The 19,486-nt window shown below is 43.3% G+C and overlaps 1 protein-coding gene across 2 annotated transcripts; it reads right to left on the reverse strand.

Annotated features, from left to right (window-relative positions):
• Nucleotides 1-1,262: 1,262 nt before the first annotated feature.
• Nucleotides 1,263-19,322, reverse strand: LOC101136772 (RNA guanine-N7 methyltransferase-activating subunit-like protein). Of its 2 annotated transcripts, XM_063710124.1 has the most exons (7): nt 14,764-19,322; nt 13,454-14,224; nt 12,301-12,419; nt 11,767-11,827; nt 9,911-10,083; nt 5,333-5,419; nt 1,263-1,305 (listed from the first exon to the last, which is right to left on the reverse strand). In XM_063710124.1, the coding sequence occupies exon 1, from the start codon at nt 18,457-18,459 to the stop codon at nt 18,091-18,093; it is 369 nt and encodes a 122-aa protein (XP_063566194.1). In that variant the 5' UTR covers nt 18,460-19,322; the 3' UTR covers nt 1,263-1,305; nt 5,333-5,419; nt 9,911-10,083; nt 11,767-11,827; nt 12,301-12,419; nt 13,454-14,224; nt 14,764-18,090. The 2 variants fall into 2 exon arrangements, with proteins under 2 accessions (XP_063566194.1, XP_063566193.1); XM_063710123.1 differs by having other exon boundaries at nt 13,454-19,322.
• Between the last annotated feature and the right edge of the window lie 164 nt (nt 19,323-19,486).

A 19,486-nucleotide genomic window follows, 5' to 3' on the forward strand; every position in this document is an offset into this window, starting at 1 on the left:
TTGCAAGTGGTGGAGCTGGGATATGAACCCAGGGGTCTGATGGCAAAGCCTATGAGCTCACCACCGCCCAGTACTGCATAAGAGTTAAGGTTTGGGTTGTCTTCTCTCTTATTTCTCTTCCCCACTGTGCTCTCTCCAGCCAGGATGGGAAACAAAGGCAATGGTCAGGACATGGCTGCCTTCTCCTTTGTATCTCCACTTGATCCAAAACATTCTTGTAGGTCATTGGGTATATGTTGATCCATCCTCTAGACTAAAGTACAGCTCACCCTGAATGACACAGGTTTGAGCTGCACAGGTCGACTTCTACACAAATGTTTTCTCAGTAATATGCTGAAAATTTTTTTGGCATTTGCAACAATTTGAAAAATCTTGCAGACAAACCACTTAGCCTAGAAATACAAAAAAAAAAATAAGGAAATGCTAGATATGTCAGGAATACAAAAATATATAAATAGATACTATACTATTTATAGGTTAATCAACTGTTTGTGTTACCCATGAGGCTTCTGGTTAACAGTAAGGTATCAGTAGATACGTTTTTGGGAAGTAAGAAGTTATATATGGATTTTTCACTGCAATGTGGAAGCCAAAACAACCTCCTCACTGTTAAAGGGTCAATTGTATTTCTCAAAGGAAGATTTCTAAAAATAAAACCTGTAGATTTCACTCCCTAAGAACTGTGTCAAGAGGCCGGGCACGGTGGCTCATACCTGTAATCCTAGCACTTAGGGAGGCCGAGGCAGGCAGATCACCTGAGATCAGGAATTTGAGACTAGCCTGGCCAACATGGTGAAACCCTGTCTCTACTAACAATACAAAAATTAGCCGGGAGTGGTGGTGCACACCTGTAGTCTCACCTACTTGGGAGGTTGAGGTAGAAGAATCTCTTGAACCCGGTTGCAGTGAGCCAAGATTGCACCACTGCACTCCAGACTGGGTGACAGAGAAAGTCTCCAACTCGGAAAAAAAAAAAAAAAGAACTGCATCAAGAATCTAATGTCTTCTCCATTGCACAGCTAGGAAAATATAAGGAAGAAGTCACTGAAATAAAAACAGAAATATTTTTGTTATATAAACTTCAGGTAGCCTGACTGCTTCCCTACCACCTTTTGCTAGTATATGAGCCTCTGGGTAGAAAGTTACATCAACAACCGTTTTCTCCTAATCTAAATTATCTAGTGTTACAATAACAACGTTTACCTCTTCATCTTCATCATGAAACAGGGAAACCGACGTGGGGAGCTTGCCAGGCAGCAGAGACGCACCTTTTAACTTACTCGCACTTCGAGAAGAAAACAAATCCTGTTGGATTGAAATTAAAGTTGCTGGTTAACAGGAATATCAGTTTTTAAAATATCAGGTCAGTATAAAACACAAGTGACTCAGACATGACAGCTGCCATGTGTCTAGGCTTCTTTCCTGAGAGGGAAGGTGGCTCAGACAGAGTCCTTAAAAGGATAGGCCTCAGGGTCTGTGCAGGGTGTGTGCAGTGGCACTAAGGAGGAGGAGAGCTACAGGATCTGGTGGCCTCGCAGAGCCCAGGGGCTTCTGTATTCCCACCTGAATGACAGAAGGCAGGAATAAGTTTTTGAATCAATTTCCTACACCATGCTAAAAAAATAAATATATAAGCATGGCTTCCCATTACTGTCTAAAGAATCAGAGATTAGACAGGGTCAATAAAGAAGTAGGAGCTAGATTCCCAAATTAAGGGAGCTACAACTATTTTATTTCATAACACCCTTCTTTCCTAAGATTATGACTTATTTCTTTTTCTTTTTTCTTTCTTTTTTTTTTTTGAGATGGAGTCTCGCTCTGTCACCCAGGCTGGAGTGCAATGGCGCCATGTTGGCTCACTGCAAGCTCCGCCTCCCGGATTCATGCCATTCTCCTGCCTCAACCTCCCGAGTAGCTGGGACTACAGGCGCCCGCCACCACGCCCGGCTAATTTTTTTGTATTTTTAGTAGAGAACGGGTTTCCCCGTGTTAGCCAGGATGGTCTCGATCTCCTGACCTTGTGATCCGCCCGCCTCTGCCTCCCAAAGTGCTGGGATTACAGACGTGAGCCACCGCGCCCGGCCCACTGATTTCTTTTAAATAAATACAAATTAAATTTTCATTTGTAAATGTTTGGTAGTCTACTTAGTTTAACTACAGGTATATGATGTTGCAAACCAGGATAAGACCTGCTAGATTCTGAATAAACTTTCAGCCTGGCGCTGTGGCTCATACCTATAATCCCAGCATTTTGGGAGGCTGGGGCAGGTGGATCACCTGAGGTCAGGAGTTCGAGACCAGCCTGGGCAACATGACAAAACCCTGTCTCTACTAAAAATACAAAATTAGCCAGGCATGGAGGTGGGTGCCTGTAATCCCAGCTACTCAGGAGGCTGAGGCGGGAGAATTGCTTGAACCCAGAAGGCGGAGGTTGCAGTGAGCCAAGATCCCACCATTGCACTGCAGCCTGGGCAAAAAGAGTGAAATTTTGTCTCAAAAATGTAAAAAATATAAAAATAAAGAAATTTTCAAAACGTTATAAGACATCAGCTTATCCTGCAAAGAAAGACCTACAAATTGAGCTACATGAAGTAGAAACATAAAATGGGACATCTAATCCCTTGGGAAGAGAAACATTAATACACAAGAGCCGAACAATTAAATACGACAAGAACATATTTTCTAAGACCTCTTCTGACAGTTTTGTTTTTTTTTTTTTTTTAAATCATGGGGTTGATGTCTACTCCTCAAACATAGACCTAATGAGTTCACTAAGTGAGATCTCCTCCACACAGTGTTTTTCCCCTGTGCTCCCTGGCGTCCCATGGGTTTATTTAGATAGAAGAGGCCACGTGGGGGATTCCAGGCATCCCGTGCCCCTCCTGCATGTTACACAATGGCAAGAGAAAGGGTTCTGCTGCTCTAAGAAAGTGAAAGTAAACCAAAGCAAAGAACAAAAACAAATGTCAACATCACAGTTTCGGACCCTTAACTAATACCTTTCTTGGTACTGCAAGAAAAGACACTTCCATTACCTCAAATATGTTCCCCCAAAATGACTTCACAGGGCAAGCTTCAGCCTCACACTTGAGATATAGAGAAAGGAGTCAGGACGTATTCCTTCGGATCCAAAGCTTTAACTCTTACTTAGACTGCCTTAGTTTTACTTCTCCTTGCCTCAGAATCTGAACAATATCCAATAAAAACATTCACTCTATGATGACACACATGGGGCAAAGCCTTTGGTAGGGTTTTCACACAAGTCTGAGAGTTCATTTACACTCCCACCATCAAGAAGGGGAGCCTATGGCCCCTCCCCATGAACCTGGATGGGCCATTGTGACCATCTTGACCAACAAATGAAGCAAAAGGACCACCGTTGACTTCCAAGGCTGGAACACCGAAGGCAACATGGCCTCCACCGGGCTCTCTCTGAGGACTCTCCCCTACAGCCCTGAGCCAGCATGTAAGAGGACCGGCTTCCCTGACTACATGCTGGGAGCCACACAGGGCTAGTGAGAGATGTCCCAGGGGTCCCAGTGCCCAGGTACCAGACATATGAGTGAGCTGACCCTCAGCCCAGCCACCTTCAGACACAAGAGACCCTCAGTGACAATGGCCTAGCTAAGCCCAGTCAACCTCTCGAAGTATGAGATAACAGAACTACTGGTGTTATAAACTACTAGGTTTTGGAGTTACTTGTTTCATAGCAACAAATAACCAGAACACCTCGTAAGTCACTGAAATTGCTCACATTTGGTTTTCTTGTCTAATCAACAATTACTGGATGGCTTACCACATGCCAAGGACTGGTATTAAGGACAGGGTGCTGAGGATACAAACAGGAAATAAAAAGTCCTGTCCTTGTGGCACTTACTTTAGTGGGAAGTAGAGACAATGAATAAGTAAATATACATTGTTCCTGGCAACACGCGCTGTGGTAAACAGTGAAATAGGAAGGAGGACCAGGAGCACAGGGTGGTATGTGCTAGCAGGCTTCCTGTTGTGTGTATTTCATCAGGGAGGCCTCACAGAGAAATCGAAGAGTGAGGAAGCAAGCTGGATTCTGGGAACAGCATTCCTCAGAGTGGCAGGGGCCGGTGCAAAGACCCTGAGGTGCAGGTGTGGGTGACACATGGGATCAATGAGCATAAGACGGTGGCGGCCCCATCATGCTGTTTCTCAGGGGTCAGGGTTGTGACTTGACTGGACTTTGGTTAATTGCCATGTTTTGTACACTCGCCTTCAATGAAATAATAGCCTCAAAGGTATTCTTTACGTCAGGGGCAATCACTATACTTCCAAAGGGTTCCATGTTCATCCTTGCTGTGAGTGCAAAGCCCAACCATGACAGCCTAACCTAGAGCCCACAGTTTCTTGAAATACATGTAAGTTTCTGCTATGTCCACATATTTTTCTGTAAAAGGAGCTTATTATTTCCCATTACATTTCTCATACAGGTCTCTGATCTCCTAAAAGGCCAACTTAAAATTAGATCTAAGACGACCTAGGCCTGAGAGACTCAGGAAAAGTAGTGAAATTCTGAGAGGTGGTTCTAAGGTGCCTGGAGGGACCAAAGCAACCTGTGAACCAGGGTCCCACAGGCTGTTAGTGGTCTCAGTCTCGACAAGACAGATGGCTATGCCAGAACCCATCTGCTACAGCATTAAGCCATGGTCTAGTTAGTGAGAATGTGAATAAAGGAAGTAGCATGGTGACCTCCACTCTGGTGCAAGCTCCTCATCACATCATGAGCCCATGAACAGTTTAAAATCTGAGCATCCTAAAAAGAGAGTATTTTCATCCCAGGAAACGTAAATACAGTCCAACCCAAAAGTGAAAAGTATTATAAACATATTGCTTTCTAAAGCCCCTGTGCTCTCAAGAGATTATTTTTTATTCATTTATTTATTTTGAGACGAAGTCTCACTCTGTCGCCCAGGCTGGAGTGCAATGGTGTGATCTCGGTTCATTGCAACTTCTGCCTCCTGGGTTCAAGTGAATCTCCTATCTCAGCCTCCTGAGTAACTGGGATTACAGGCTCGCACCACCATGCCCGGCTAATTTTTGTCTTTTTAATAGAGACAGGGTTTCATCATGTTGGCCAGCCTGGTCTTGAACTCCTGACCTCAGGTGTCCGCCTGCCTTGGCCTCCCAAAGTGCTGGGATTACAGGCGTGAACCACCCCTCCTGGCCTCTAGAGATAATTTTTAAATAACTGGAGCACTTAACAAAAAGTCTTATAACTCTGCTGAGAAAAACCTGATTCAGAAATAGTTTCTATGTCATATCCATAGACTAATACCCACAACTAAGGAAAAGAATACCATACCTCAGAGTCCTCCTGATCCTAAAATAAGCCTTTTTGAGTGTTTGTTTCTGATGAGGGCTTGAGATTTTTGCTGGAAGGTAAGGTAACCTTTGTTGGGGGAAAAGAAAAGAAAAAGAAAAATTAAGCATTAACAAATAAGATACCCAGAAAAGAGGGTTTACTCAATCAACCATTTAGAAAACGCACGGAGTCTCTGCTGTGATAGGCAGCAAGCCGAGGGGGCTGTTAGGAGAACAGCAAGACAAACAGAGGACACATCTGGTGTATCAGGGAGCAGGACACACTGCCTGGGTCAATGGGTGCACAGACGGGACATATGCAATGAGAGACAGCATGGAAAGACAGGCTGCCTGACAGGCCTACCAGGTTCTGAATGCTGGGCCTTAGGGGGTCGGCAGGAGAAAGTCAGGGTTTCACGCCAGGACATGACACGATGAGACAAACTGTAGAAAGAGGAGGGACCAGCTGTACAGGACAGCAGTGAAAGGTCAAGCATCAAAAGGGCTTAAAAACTGCTGGGGACACACACACTGGCCAAATGCAGGTCAATCTGAGCATCAAAAACTATGATGGTCTGGCAAACATGGTCAAACCCAGTCTCTACAAAACAATTCAAAAATTAGCCAGGCATGGTGGCGCGCACATATAGTCCCAGCTACTTGGTAGGCTGAGGCTGGAGAATCGCTTGAGCCCAGGGGGTTGAGGCTGCAGTGAGCTGTGATTGCACCACTATACTCCAGCCTGGGCAATAGAGCAAGACCCTGTCTCAGAAAAAAAGGAGGAAGAGGAATGATGGTAACGGATTATCATCTACACTGAAGAATGAATTCATGATCCCAAAGCAACACTAAAAATTAGGGAAGCAGAGGAAGAGGAAACTCTTTATTCAGAAGATACCAACTAATAAGAAATATAGAATTAAAAAAGCGGTGGTTTATGACCACTAACAGGTTAACTGATTCAGGAAAAGATCATCAGTGGATTTTCAAAACACTGAGTAAAAGGCTGGGAGAGAACAGGTATTCACACTGTGTTCAGCTATCACTTTAGAGATCAACTTAGCAATGGCAAAAGAGAACAGGGTACCTTTCCAATGAAGCAGTGTGGTGGGCACCCTAACAACCAAGTGACAAACATGTCTGAATGAGGCAGACAGTGGACCTCATGTATCTTGGGAGGTGATCCAACTGGAAGTGCACAACCCTGCCTGCTTGTATTCTTGCCAAAACTGCTCACCCTGAATCAACTCATAGAAAAATAATCAAGCAAATTCACGCGACACATTCTACAAGACAAGTGGCTGGACGTTAAAAAAAAAAAAAAAAAGATGTGGGAGGTGTTGCAGTAGATTAAGGAGACCAAAGAGACATGACAACCAAACGCAATGCAGACACACTGCCTGAATCCTGGGTTTCTTAAAACAAAACAAAAAAAATCAAAATACACAAAAATACTATAAAGCAGGGGTCCCCAACCCTGGGCTGCAGACCAGTCCATGGCCTGTTAGGAGCCAGGCTGCACAGCAGGAGGTGAGGTGAGCAGCAAGCATTACTGCCTGAGCTCCTCCTCCTGTCAGATCAGTGGCAGCATCAGATTCTCATAGGAGGGCAAACCCTATTGTGAACTGTACATGCGAGGGATCTAGGTTGCAAGTTGCACTCTCCTAATGTCCCCAATGCCAAAAAGGTTGGGGACCGCTGCTATAAACAGCATTTTGGGGACAAGAGAGGAAATTACAATATAAACTATATGTGAGATAATTTTAAATCTGTATTCTATTTGTTGGGGTGATTTTACAAAGACATTCTGGGGCAACTGGAGCAATTCTAATACAGACTAGATACTAGATTCTACTATAGAATTACTGTTAGTCTCACAGCTGTTGATAATGGTATTGTGCTTATATGGAAGTCATTTCAAGAGAAGCTTAATGAAATATTTAGGGGTAGAATGTCACAATGACTACATGGGAACAGTTCCATGCAGCAAACAGTTCAAACAACTTACATGCAAATAGTTCAGGAAAAAAATAGATATGTAACAAGGTTTACATCCATAAAGTGTTTGCCAAAACCCTAAGAACTGATCAATCTGGGTGGCAGTTATTTGGGTGTTCACTGCAATGTTCTTTCCACTTTCTGTTTGAAGTTCTTCAATATGAACGTGAAAGGGAACAGTACTTCCCTCTGGGTTCCGGATAAATTATTAAAATGCTGCAGATCAATGCTCCTGCATTAAGTCTTCCCTCCTGCTCACCTTTTTTTTCTGCTCTTGCTTTATTTTCATCTGTCTGACTCACAGTGGCTTCTGGCAATGCTACGGCTTTTTCTTTGAACAGATCTCCTTCTTCATCACCAAATATATCAGCAGTGGATTGGACTTTGCCTTTAAATACCAAGGCATAAAATTACAATAAGGCCAGAAATCCTACCACAAAAAATCCTACCACAAAATTCATAGAATAAAAAATTCTTCCCTCCCGAGGATTAATATGAAAGTTACATTGTTTCTTGGTTACTTATAAAGAAATAGTAAGTGGAACTATACTCTTCCCTTCGAATTTTTCAAAGAGTGTATTGACAGCTCAGTTGAAAGACAGAACAAATAGTTTAACCATGCAGCTGACATGCTTATCCAAGCAGCAGTCTCCTGCTGTGGTTAGAGAAGCTTGGACTAACTTAAAAGGTGAAGAGAGATCTAGAGGAAGAAAGATCACTTAAGAGGAACACCAAGTCAATCATCTAAGGAATCTGAGAAATGAAGGCTGGGCTCCTGCTTTAAAAAAATCAAACTGGGCTGGGCACAGTGGCTCACACCTGTAATCCCAGCACTTTGGGAAACCAAGGTGGGTGGATCACGTGAGGTCAGGAGTTTGAGACCACACTGGCCAACGTGGTGAAACCCCAGCTCTACTAAAAATGCAAAAATTAGCTGGGTGTGGTGGCAGGCGCCTGTAATCCCAGCTACTCGGGAGGCTGAGGTAGAAGAATTGGTTGAACCCAGGAGACGGAGGTTGCAGTGAGCCGAGATCCACCACTGCACTCCACCCTGGGTGACAGAGCAAGACTCCATCTCAAAAAAAAAAAAAAAAAAAAAAAATCAAACTGTACAAAAGCAGATAAAAGCAAATAATGAAATTCCCTCATAATTCCACCTGCCTACTCGAACAACATGGACATTGGAAACAGTTCAGCATACATGCTTCCAATTCCCCCAAAGGATGTACTAATGAATTAACACTAGTTATTTACAAATAAGGCTATAAATAAGAAGGTAATTTGAACAATGTGTCTTACCATTTGTATTTTCCACTTAATGTACCTATAAAACCTTCCCAAGTCAACAAGCGTAGACCCCATTCGTTTTAACAGTCGCACAATATTCCACTGAATAGAAGGGCCATAGCTTACTCTACTGATGAATATTTTCACCACAGTAAGCACTGCTGTACCGAATAGGGCATGTGTTGCTGAAATGAGGTCACTGACTCATGAATGTCTGAAGAGACTAGGAGTTGTCAAAGAAAGCAGCATCAATTTACTAGTGATTCTAAATCAGTTCTCAAAGATATCCACTAAGTGAGAGCCCTGTGGAGCTATAAAAAGCACTACTACCTTCATTCACTGTCATCTTCACCAAGACCTGCATGCATTCTGCATCCATTTGCACTCTTTCTAGATTAACTAGGCTATCGTTTTCCCTCGTGCTTTGGCTTCCATCCTTACTTTCTACACCTAACACTGGAAAAGGACAGTAAGTCCAGACAGTCTGCATCTAAATGCATTCTGATTCCATCTATTCCTATATCATCCTTTTTTATTTTTTCAAGTTGCTGAAAATCATGTGCACCTTAGGGATCTAGGGATCTACCTTTCTTTTCTGGAAGAGCAGTCAATGGATCTAAGTTTTGCTATTCCAAGTGTGATCTACAGACCATGAAGCTTGCTGGAAATGTAAATTCTCAGGCCCCACCCTGGACCTACTGAATTGGAATCTTCATTTTGACAAAAGCCTCTGGGAGATTCATCTGTGCATTTAAAAACAAATGATTTACAGGAATGACTTCAGGAACACAGGACTTACATTTAAGAGGAAAAAGAAAGGAGAATGCCAAAAAGAAAGGAGTGGCCAAGTGGATGAAAACCCCATCATGTGAAGAAACACCAAGGCCACCTGAGCTTTTTGGCAGAGAGAAGAGAAGCTGGGAACTAAACGGCCAGCACACAAAATGCTGCTCATGTAATTGACTAAGGTCAGCTGGAAGAAAGTATGATTAAAACTTTATAATTCCAAAGGTCAGAACTGCGAATTAAGCAAAAATTATAGGGATAAACACTTCAGCTCTCTATAAGGAAAATAATCATAGTAATTAGCTGACAGAGCAGAAAAGATTGGGTCATAAAACAGACCTCCCAGGCACCACACCTATGTAAGTACAGACACAACAGCTCAATGACAGGAATGCTGGAGAAGGGATTCTGGTACTATAAGAGATACAGAACTAGGTGAGCTTATCTTCCATTTAGGCAACATTCTTTTTCTGGCTGAAGTCCTAGACACAGAGGCAGGAACACATACCTGTTTTGGAAGGCTTGCTGTGGGGTGCCGAGAAAAAGTCGTCATCATCATCACCATCATCATCATCAAACAGGCCAGTGGGAGGGGGAACATAGGGGCTTTTCCTTGGAGTGGGCTGCTCAGGCTTCTGTGGCTCCTTCAGTGATGGAACGGAGGCAGCACATCCGTGTCTCCTGTGAGTGAAGGGACAAGACAGACACAGCTGTGAGCCAGTATGGGCCGGTTGAATTTACAGAAAAAAATTATCACCCACCAAAAACTTTTCATTTCAGTTAATCCACAAAATGCATTAACAGGGCCCAATAGCCTCCATCCATTACTGCTACAGAACATCTCACAATGAAGAATCACCAGGTCGCTCAAACACAGAAAAGTCCAAGGCCACTGAGCTCTAGGAGAATAAGAGCTAATATCATTAAATGAGCTCTTTCTATAAGCTGCTCAAAGCCCTTTGAAGCTCCCAGGTACTTCCTCATCTCCAGTCAGGCTTTAGAAGATGATAATTTTGAAATGGAAAAAACAGTATTTGTGTAGTTTTTAGAAAACAAACCTAAGTTATGTTACCTAAAAATACAGAAACAGCTCCTGCTAGGATTTTCTTTCCAGGTTTGGATGATGAAGACTCTAGAATGAGAAAGCAAGGGGCAACCATTTTTACAAGGGAAATAACTTTCCTTGCTATTTTCTTCCTGAAATATGTGCAATGTAACACACAGCTAGTACCAGACCTTTTGAAACTACTTTTTCCTGAACAAGCCATTTTAAAATGCTTTAGTATTTTCTTCTCTACTGACGTCAGGACTTTTTTGGGGGGATTGATACAATCTGAGCTGTGACTCCAATGGAAGAGCATGCTGACTGTCATCAAGCCACAGCAGTGGGTCAGCTGGGGGACACCAAGGGAGGAGGTGAGCATAGCTGGCAGAGGCAGGGACAGCATGACCGGGGCTCCCCCAAACAGTTCCACCTCTACCCATTCCAGTTGGATGAGAATGAACGAGTGAAAAAGAACCGCAAAAACATGTGAGTCATCAGTAAAAAAATAAAGACATAAGAGCAAAGGGGGAAACCAAGCAAGTCACTGATGCCAAAACGTGGACAGCGGAAAGCAGAGGAGAGCCAGGCTAGCAGCCCGCACAGCACGCACAAGGAGCGGCCTCCAAGGCCCAGCTCTGATGCCTGTGCCCGGGAGACTCGGCACTTAGAATCACTAATTCCCAAGTCCCAAGAACTACCACAAACCTATGGAGTAACATTTGTAGGTTAAAAAACATATTTATATTTGTGTTTTTTAAAAACTGCACCAATGGGACAGGTGCAGTGGCTCATGCCTGTATTCCTAGCATTTTGCCAGGCCTAGGCGGGTGATCACTTGAGGATAGGAGTTTAAGACCAGCCTGTCCAACCGTCCAACATGGTGAAACCCCGTCTCGACTAAAAATACAAAAACAAAAACAAAAACAAAACCTGCACAGATGATTTTAATGCACACTGGGTTGGGGAATTACTGGTCTCCAACTTATATACAAAATGTTAAAAATGTTTCTTTAAATTAAACTTCATTCAATGAAAATCATCCTCAACATTGCTCTAGGGTACTTTTCTTGTCTGACTTTTTATGAGTTCTCTCCTAACAAAGAGGCAAGACTGTGGTATGGGTTTACAGGTGGTACTGTTTTTTCCAAGACATGAATTAGTGAAGATGAATTACTTTCAACTGGACCACAGTAAAAACAATAGCTTCCTGCTTAACACAGAAACAAGGCTTGGGAACAACCTCAGGGTTCCATCTCCTAGTGAGAAAGACAGTTTTGGAACTCTGCACACCGAGACGCAGCTGCCCAGCCCCAGCTTACCCTCCTCCTTAACAGAGGCTCCAGCTTGCCGATCCTGCGGGGCTTCCATGAAGAGGTCACTCTGGTTGAAATAAGGTATATGACAAAGAATTCAAAAAACCAGGAGAAAGCATAGCTGCATTTGAGGATTTCTAAGGAAAAATAACCTACAAGATTTAAAGCTACATATTTACTACTCTGCCAGAAAATCAGTTGCAAACTGATAACTATGGCAAAATGAGATCCTAAAATAATTTAGGCCTGTCCAGGAATTAAAAACAAATGTGGAAGACAACAGATAAGGCAAGAAACAATAACCTAGTAAATTATTCACATTAACACGTGCACATCTTCTCCTCACCTAACAAAGCACAGAAGGATACGGCATTTCTCACTCTGTGATTCTTAGTTCCAAATGTCCCAAAATATGAAAATAGAAGCAACTTCCAACTGAGAAACTGTTTTTCCCCCACTAAACAAGCAAAGCCTATTTCTTCCCTGTGGACCCCTGACACAGGTAGCTGCAGGGAGTGTTGCTGAGTGCCGTGGACTCACCTCCTCGTCCTCATCATCAAAGAGCCGCTTGCCCCCACTGAACAGGCTGCCTCCAGAGCCAAATGGTGAGAAGTCCTCATCGGTCAGCTTCGGGGGTGCGAATAAGTTATCCTCTTCATCTAGCAAACAGAAAGCAATGTTTTGTAGGGAGTATTAAAGATGGGTCCGGAACTCAAATTCCTGGGTTGGCATCTGCAATGTCTCCAAACTGGCATGGAGTTTATCTGACCCTCTTTATCAAAGTGTGAGGCAGTCTGATGAATTTCACACTAACCCCCTGGCACAGTCCACTGACACCCTCAAAAGACTCTCTGGGCCTCCACTCTCAAGTCTGTCCATGTCTGCGGCAGACAGCATTCATTCTCTAGGCCAGCACCCTGGATCTAGATTTACTCTGAAGCAAGCATTCGGGTCAGATGCCACATTCAAGACCCATTCCCCCATGAATCTGGGGGAAGGAAGGGCAGAATAAACAAAGGGATCTGCAGACTGACACAGGGACAAGTGGAATGTAATGGACATGGCTGTTTAATAGGAAAAGGCCTGGTGTATCCTTTATTGAAAACAAATGCTAGAGATTCCTAAGTTTCTATATTTCTAAAGAATTCTAGAAAGACAAGAAATGATTGCTGTAAAATCTAATAAATCAAATCTCTATAGGAATTTTTACTCCAAACCCACATATCCTCCCAGCACCCCAAAACATGCCTTCCAAGGCTTTTGTTTGTTTTTGAGACGGAGTCTTGCACTGTCACCCGTGCTGGAATGCAGTGGCACGATCAAGGCTCACTGCAACCTCTGCCTTCCGGGTTCAAGCGATTCTCCTGCCTCAGCCTCCCAAGTAGCTGGTACTACAGGCACCCGCCACCATGCCAAGCTAATTTTTTGTATCTTAGTAGAAATGGGGTTTCACTATGTTGGCCAGGCTGGTCTTAAACTCCTGACCTTATGATCTGCCCGCCTCGGCCTCCGAAAGCGCTGGGATTACAGGTGTGAGCCACCGCGCCCAGCCCAGAGGCTTTAGAAAAGTAAATGGAGACAGACCCATTTGTCAGAAGGAAAACAGCATGTAAAGCAGAACTTCATGAATTATGTAAGCAACATTCCCGAGTCAAAGGCTCCTAAAATAACAGAATTGAGGGAAAAGGCCCACCGTCTGAAGGAGTTCTCCTTTCCTTCTTCTCTTGAGTGTCTTCCGAAGTTTTCCTTCTCCTGAGGGTAAGGCTTGAAGAACAGTTCACAGTTTTAGTAGTACTAAGTCCTCCCTCAGTATACACATCCTGGTTCTTTCCACGTCTGTCATCCTCATAACTCACAGGTAAGAGCAAGACGTCTGCCTTCCATCTCAGCTGCACTGAACCCCCTGCCCTGCCCACAGTGGGCACTTAAGAGTCTCTTTGTAAGGCAGAAGGCTTCTGCTTTCATCCCAGGCTCATGTGCATAACAGGATTGTATTTGTTGAAAGAATTATTATGTTATCTTTCTACTCTCTTATAACTAGAATATGCTATATAGCACATTCTTATTTGTTCAAAATATAGGAGTAAATATTCAGCCAGGAATTCTTAAGCTGTTGCCCATGGTTCTCTGGAGTTTCCATTAATCTCCTGAAATTATATGTAAAGGGTTATCTACATGTGTACATGTACGTTTTTCTTGTGATTCCACAGTGTTCAGTTATCTAAAGGAGCCCATTAACCAAAAAAGGAATAAGCGCTACAATTTAAGCCTCTTCTGCTGTAGTAATTACTAATAAAAAGGGAAATCCACCTTTGGTGAAGCCAGCAGAGGGCTCTGCACTACCCCTCCCCTACTCCCCGTCAACGCGGCTGGGGCTCACTTGTCGGCTCCTCGTCCGCTCGGCCCACGGCATCCCCCTTGATGCGGGCAACCAGCTCACTGCAAACGAAGTAGGTCTGCTTTTCTAAAGCAGGAGAAATCAAAAGAATCTCTTTTTTGTAACAAACTAGTACACTTCACTTTGGACATCTAACAACATTATGTATACAAGAGCAAAGAAATTGAACTGAGGAGAAAACAGAGTTTAATTAAATGAACTTAAACATATGTACCCTATACAGCTCACCCAAGGAATAGGACTCAAAATGTTCCTTCAAAGGGAGATGCCCTTTATTTCCTTATTTTTTTTAATACTTGACTTTAATACTTAAAAATCTAAATAAGAAAATAAGAAAAAGGTCATGGGCAGAGAGACAGGAGCACTACGGTCTTCAAACTCTGGAACCAGACATATTCTGAATGATCTGACTCATAAAATCATAACATCTGGACAAGAAAGTGGTACTTGTGAGGCAATTTGAGATGCTTGCCATTATTTTCCAAAGTGTAAATGAAATGACAAATATGCAAAAATGAGAGATGTACAAAGTAAGTCACAATAAAAAATAAAAAAAGTCATTGGTTCTAAAACCCTGCCAAGTGATAGCAACCAGCCTTCCTTACAGGTCTAGTATTTTCTTCAATGTCCTCAATATCTTTCTCCTCCTTCTCAGAGTCAGCAAAAAGGTCACAGCCATCATCATCCTCTTCCTCATCACTCACTTGTGTGATGTGCTAAGAGTATAAAATAGCAAATTAGAACTACTAGTTATTAAGCTAAAGAAGAGATACTGCCACTTAGCCTTTAGGCTCCTCCTTCAAAATCGTAACAGCTGTTTAAAATAATAATCATAATCACGATGCAGTAAGTTATAAAGCAAAAGATGTGCTGGAACAAATAATACACAAGATTTACTTCAAATCTAAATAAAAATGCATTCTTTAATAAGAATGTAACCACAAGAATATAAAAAGCAAAATATTAAAATATCAAAATTGTCTGTTACTAAAGAAATATTTTTATTTATTTATTTACATTTTTATTTTTTGAGGAATTTTGTTCTTGTTGCCCAGGCTGCAGTGCAATGGGGTGGTCTCGCCTCACTGTAACCTCCGCCTTCTGGGTTCTAGCAATTCTCCTGCCTCAGCCTCCCGAGTAGCTGGGATTACAGGCACCTGCCATCATGCCTGGCTAATTTTTATATTTGGTAGAGATTGGATTTCACCATGTTGGCCAGGCTGGTCTCAAACTCTTTACCTCAGGTGATCAACCTGCCTTGGCTTCCCAAAGTGCTGGGATTATAGGCATGAGCCACCACGCCTGGCCTATTACTAGAGAAATATAAACAAAATCAGTATAGTCTTACCTTAGTAAGAATACTGAGTAATAGTTAAAAGGTAAAAGCTGTAACAATTAGAGAGCCATCCAAGGTAGGTCAAGCAAAAAAGTGCCAATAACAAATCCAGCACGATACCGCGCCCCCTCTACATACAAGCATTTCTATGGAAACAGATATATTTATAAAAGCAAAGAAAAAGACGTGGAAAGACATGCTCCCAGAGCATGATCCCAGTTACCTCTGAAGAGTATGCAGAGAAGGAAAGTACTGGAAGTCTCAAACTTAGCCTCATCTGTTAAGTTCTAATTTTTCCAAAGGTACACAGTAGTATGTATAACTAAAAAAAAATTTTGTTCAATGTTTGAATCAATGAACTGTGCCAGGCATGTTACTAAAAGCACTTTATTATCTAATTTAATCCTTACAACTTTGAGGTTAGCTGCAGCACACAAAACCAACCTGTTGCATAAGCTAGTGCTTTTACTCACTATACTGTACTGTTTTGAAAAACAGTTTGTGGCCAGGCATTGTGGCTCACGCCTGTAATCGGAGAACTTTGGGAGGGTGAGGCAGGTGGATCACCTGAAGTCAAGAGTTTAAGACCAGCCTGGCCAATATGGCAAAACCTTGTCTCCACTAAAAATACAAAAATTAGCTGGGCATGGTGGCACATGCCTGTAATCCTAGCTACTTGGGAAGCTGAGGCACGAGAGTCACTTGAACCCAGGAGGTGGAGGTTGCAGTGAGCCAAGATCGTGCCACTGCACTCCAGCCTGGGCGTCAGAGTAAGACTCTGTCTCCAAACAAACAAATAAATAAATAAATAGGCTACTCTATTCAGGAGAAGTTCAGATTTTGGAGTCACAATGTTTCAGTGATAAATTCCAGGGTGTGGGACGTAGATTAAGGGTGTTAAGTACGTGGCCACTGAAGTTACCCATGATGGTGTTAGATAAAATGCAAGTTTGGTAATTGGCTCGCCTCAATTTTACCAAGTTCCAAGTTCTAAAGTGTGTATGTGTGTGTGTGCCTGCGCGTGCGCGCGCGTGTGTGTTTTAATGAATGTGGGGGAAGTGGAAGAGGTTGGTAGATGGTGACTTAAAAATGAAGTCCCCTTAAGACTCTAAGACTGTTTTTGCAGACAGCAGTCTTAGTCTTCTTCCCGGCTGGAGTGGAGTGGTGCAATCTCGGCTGACTGCAACCTTGGTCTCAGGGGCTCAAGCGATCATTCCACCTCATTCTCCTGAGTAGCTCGAACTACAGATCTATGCCGCCATGTCCAGCTAATTTTTTTTTTTGTAGATATGGGGTTTCACCATGTTTCCCAGGCTGGTCTCGAACCGCCTTGGCCTCCCACAGTGCTGGGATTACAGGTGTGAGCCACCACACCAGCCCAGCCTTAGTGTTAACACTGTTATAGGTTACTGTAACATATTGGCTCACAGTGTGTGTTCTCGGGTCTGCCTCTTTCCTGGTTACCTAATCATAAGTAAGTTACTTCTCCTTTCTGTACCTCAGTTTCCTCAACTACAATTTGGAAATAATATTCCCTCCCTCATAGTCATTGTGTGAATTAAATGAACAATGTATAAAGTGGTAAATACTGAACACTTGATAAATGTTAGCTATTATTAAAGGAGAGACTGATATTTAAATGATTACAATACAATGTAATACCTTAGGATAAATACATCAAAAACAACTTTTTTCCTTCTTTATTTTACAGCTTTATTACTGATTTCCCTCTAAAAAGAGACCCAAATAAATGTGGAGCGACTCATTATAGAGTAAGGAATCACAAAGTACCATAGTCACGTAACAAAAGCAATTGTTTTACCTTTCAACTGCTGATGTTACGTACAATCTATCACAAGAAGCATAGCTGTGCATTCATGAGCTGATTGTATTAACCTCTAGAATTTTAGAAACGAGCACATCTAAGCATATGGATACTCTCTTACCTTACAAAGTAAAAGCAAGCATTTTCTATTTTAAAATTTTTATATCTGTGTAAAACGAAGAATTCCTGGAGGTCAGATAAGAAAAATATACCAAACTCAAAGCACTATTAAGTCATGAAACGAAGACTCTGAGGTAGAAGTCAAGCAATATAATCCACAATTTCAGGTATTCCCAGCAACCATCGCATCTCGCAAGTAAGATGTATTTTTTTTAAAGTCTCAACTTCCAAAAAATCAATAATCCATTCTGTAAAATCAGATGTAAAACTATGACTGAGCGGGGCGCAGTGGCTCACGCCTGTAATCCCAGCACTTTGGGAGGCTGAGGCGGGCGGATCACGAGGTCAGGAGATCGAGACCATCCTGGCTAACACGGTGAAACCCTGTCTCTATTAAAAATACAAAAAATTAGCCAGGCGTGGTGGCGGGCTCCTGTAGTCACAGCTACTCGGGAGGCTGAGGCAGGAGAATGGCATGAACCCGGGAGGCAGAGCTTGCAGTGAGCCGAGATCGCGCCACTGCACTCCAGCCTGGGCGACAGAGAGAGACTCCGTCTCAAAAACAAACAAACAAACGACAACAAAAAAACCCAACTATGACCGACAGAAGACACCCAAACTTTTGTCGTGGTAACAGAGTAAATGCTTTTACTAAAAGCTGCCAACATTTCTATCGTAAGGGGGCGGCTGGTTGTAACCGTAATGTCCATATTGGTCGGGATAGTAAGGTTCTTGTCTGTGTTGCGGGTAATTGTTACTGCAGGATTGTCCACGCCACTGATTGGATCGACTGTCACTTGGCCACCCCCATCTGCCGTCCCTGCCTCTGAACTGTCTGCTATCTTGCAACCGATTGTCTCTGTTTCTTTGGTTCCCACCAGCTCTGCTATTCCATTCCTCAACAATTGGAGAGGACTCAGGAGGGCGTTTCAAGTATTCCTGATACTCCTTGTCATCTTCTGTGAATCTACTAGCAAACATCTCTTCAAAATTTGGAACAGCTTTGGCAGTGTCAGTCATTCTGAAATTCCCAAAGATTTGAGGCAGCTGTATTGTTTCATGTTTAGGTTGTTTAAATCCGCCAAGGGCTGTGTCTATCTAGCTCGGGCCGAACCCCGCCGCGAGACACTAAGAGGCCGCAGGAGAGGTGGCCTCTGGCCCACCACACCGTGGAACTCCAGACCACCCCAGCTCTCCAATGTAGCGGAGACCCTTCCGCTAGCCATCGAAAATAACTTAAGTCACTTAAGCTGTACTTGGGATAATCAGGTTATTTAATGAGGTGATAACTAAGGTGACTACAAAAGAAAAGTCTGGGATTGGGTGTGTGAGCAAGGTGCTTGGGGACAGTGGTATGTTCTAGGTTGAAGGCTCATCCTAGGCCAAGCACCGTGGCAGCTGTTTTACAATATCATAACTTTAATATCACATCCTTGCAAGATATGTAGCTTCGTTTTACTGAGGAAAGCTCAGAAAAGTTAAATAACTCGCCCTTGGGCACACATGACTGGAAAGACATTGGGATTTTTATTTTAGTAAGTAAGTTGGTCAGGCACAAGGGTGACTCAGCAGAGGGAACTTCAAGGAAGTGTGAGACAACAGCTGGAGCCCTGAGCTGGGAGAGTGGAGGACGAATTATAAAGAGTTTTATGCCTGCCATAATGAGAAGCTTGTCCTTGAACTTGAGGGCAATGCTGAGAGTGCAAAGGACTTTAAGCAGGCCCTACACAGTGGCAGCCAAGCAGGTCATAAAGAGCAAGATGATGCCCAGGCAGATCAGGGATTCTCTATCTATAGAGCGGCCGCCTACCAGCTCCTTCACAGCAGCGGATTTTGCTGCAAGAGAAGAGGCAGCAGGCCAGGCCTTTTCCTTCGCCCACAGCGCCTACCTCGAAGGCTCCCAGGCTGGTTGCTCCACTGGCTGCTTGAGGTCCCCTCTCTCCAGACCCGCCGAACTGGCGGCCGGTGCTGTGGCCGATCCCGCGCCGCTGCCTCCGGCCTTGGGCCGCAGCGCCACCCGGCCAACCCGCCTCTGCAGCGTTCCTGG

The sequence above is a fragment of the Gorilla gorilla genome, chromosome 8, assembly GCF_029281585.2.
Source record: "Gorilla gorilla gorilla isolate KB3781 chromosome 8, NHGRI_mGorGor1-v2.1_pri, whole genome shotgun sequence".
Lineage (NCBI taxonomy): Eukaryota > Metazoa > Chordata > Mammalia > Primates > Hominidae > Gorilla > Gorilla gorilla.

Bases quoted from the DNA above. Each gene is read 5' to 3' on its own strand.
- LOC101136772 (XM_063710124.1), bottom strand. From the start codon at position 18,459: ATGACTGACACTGCCAAAGCTGTTCCAAATTTTGAAGAGATGTTTGCT.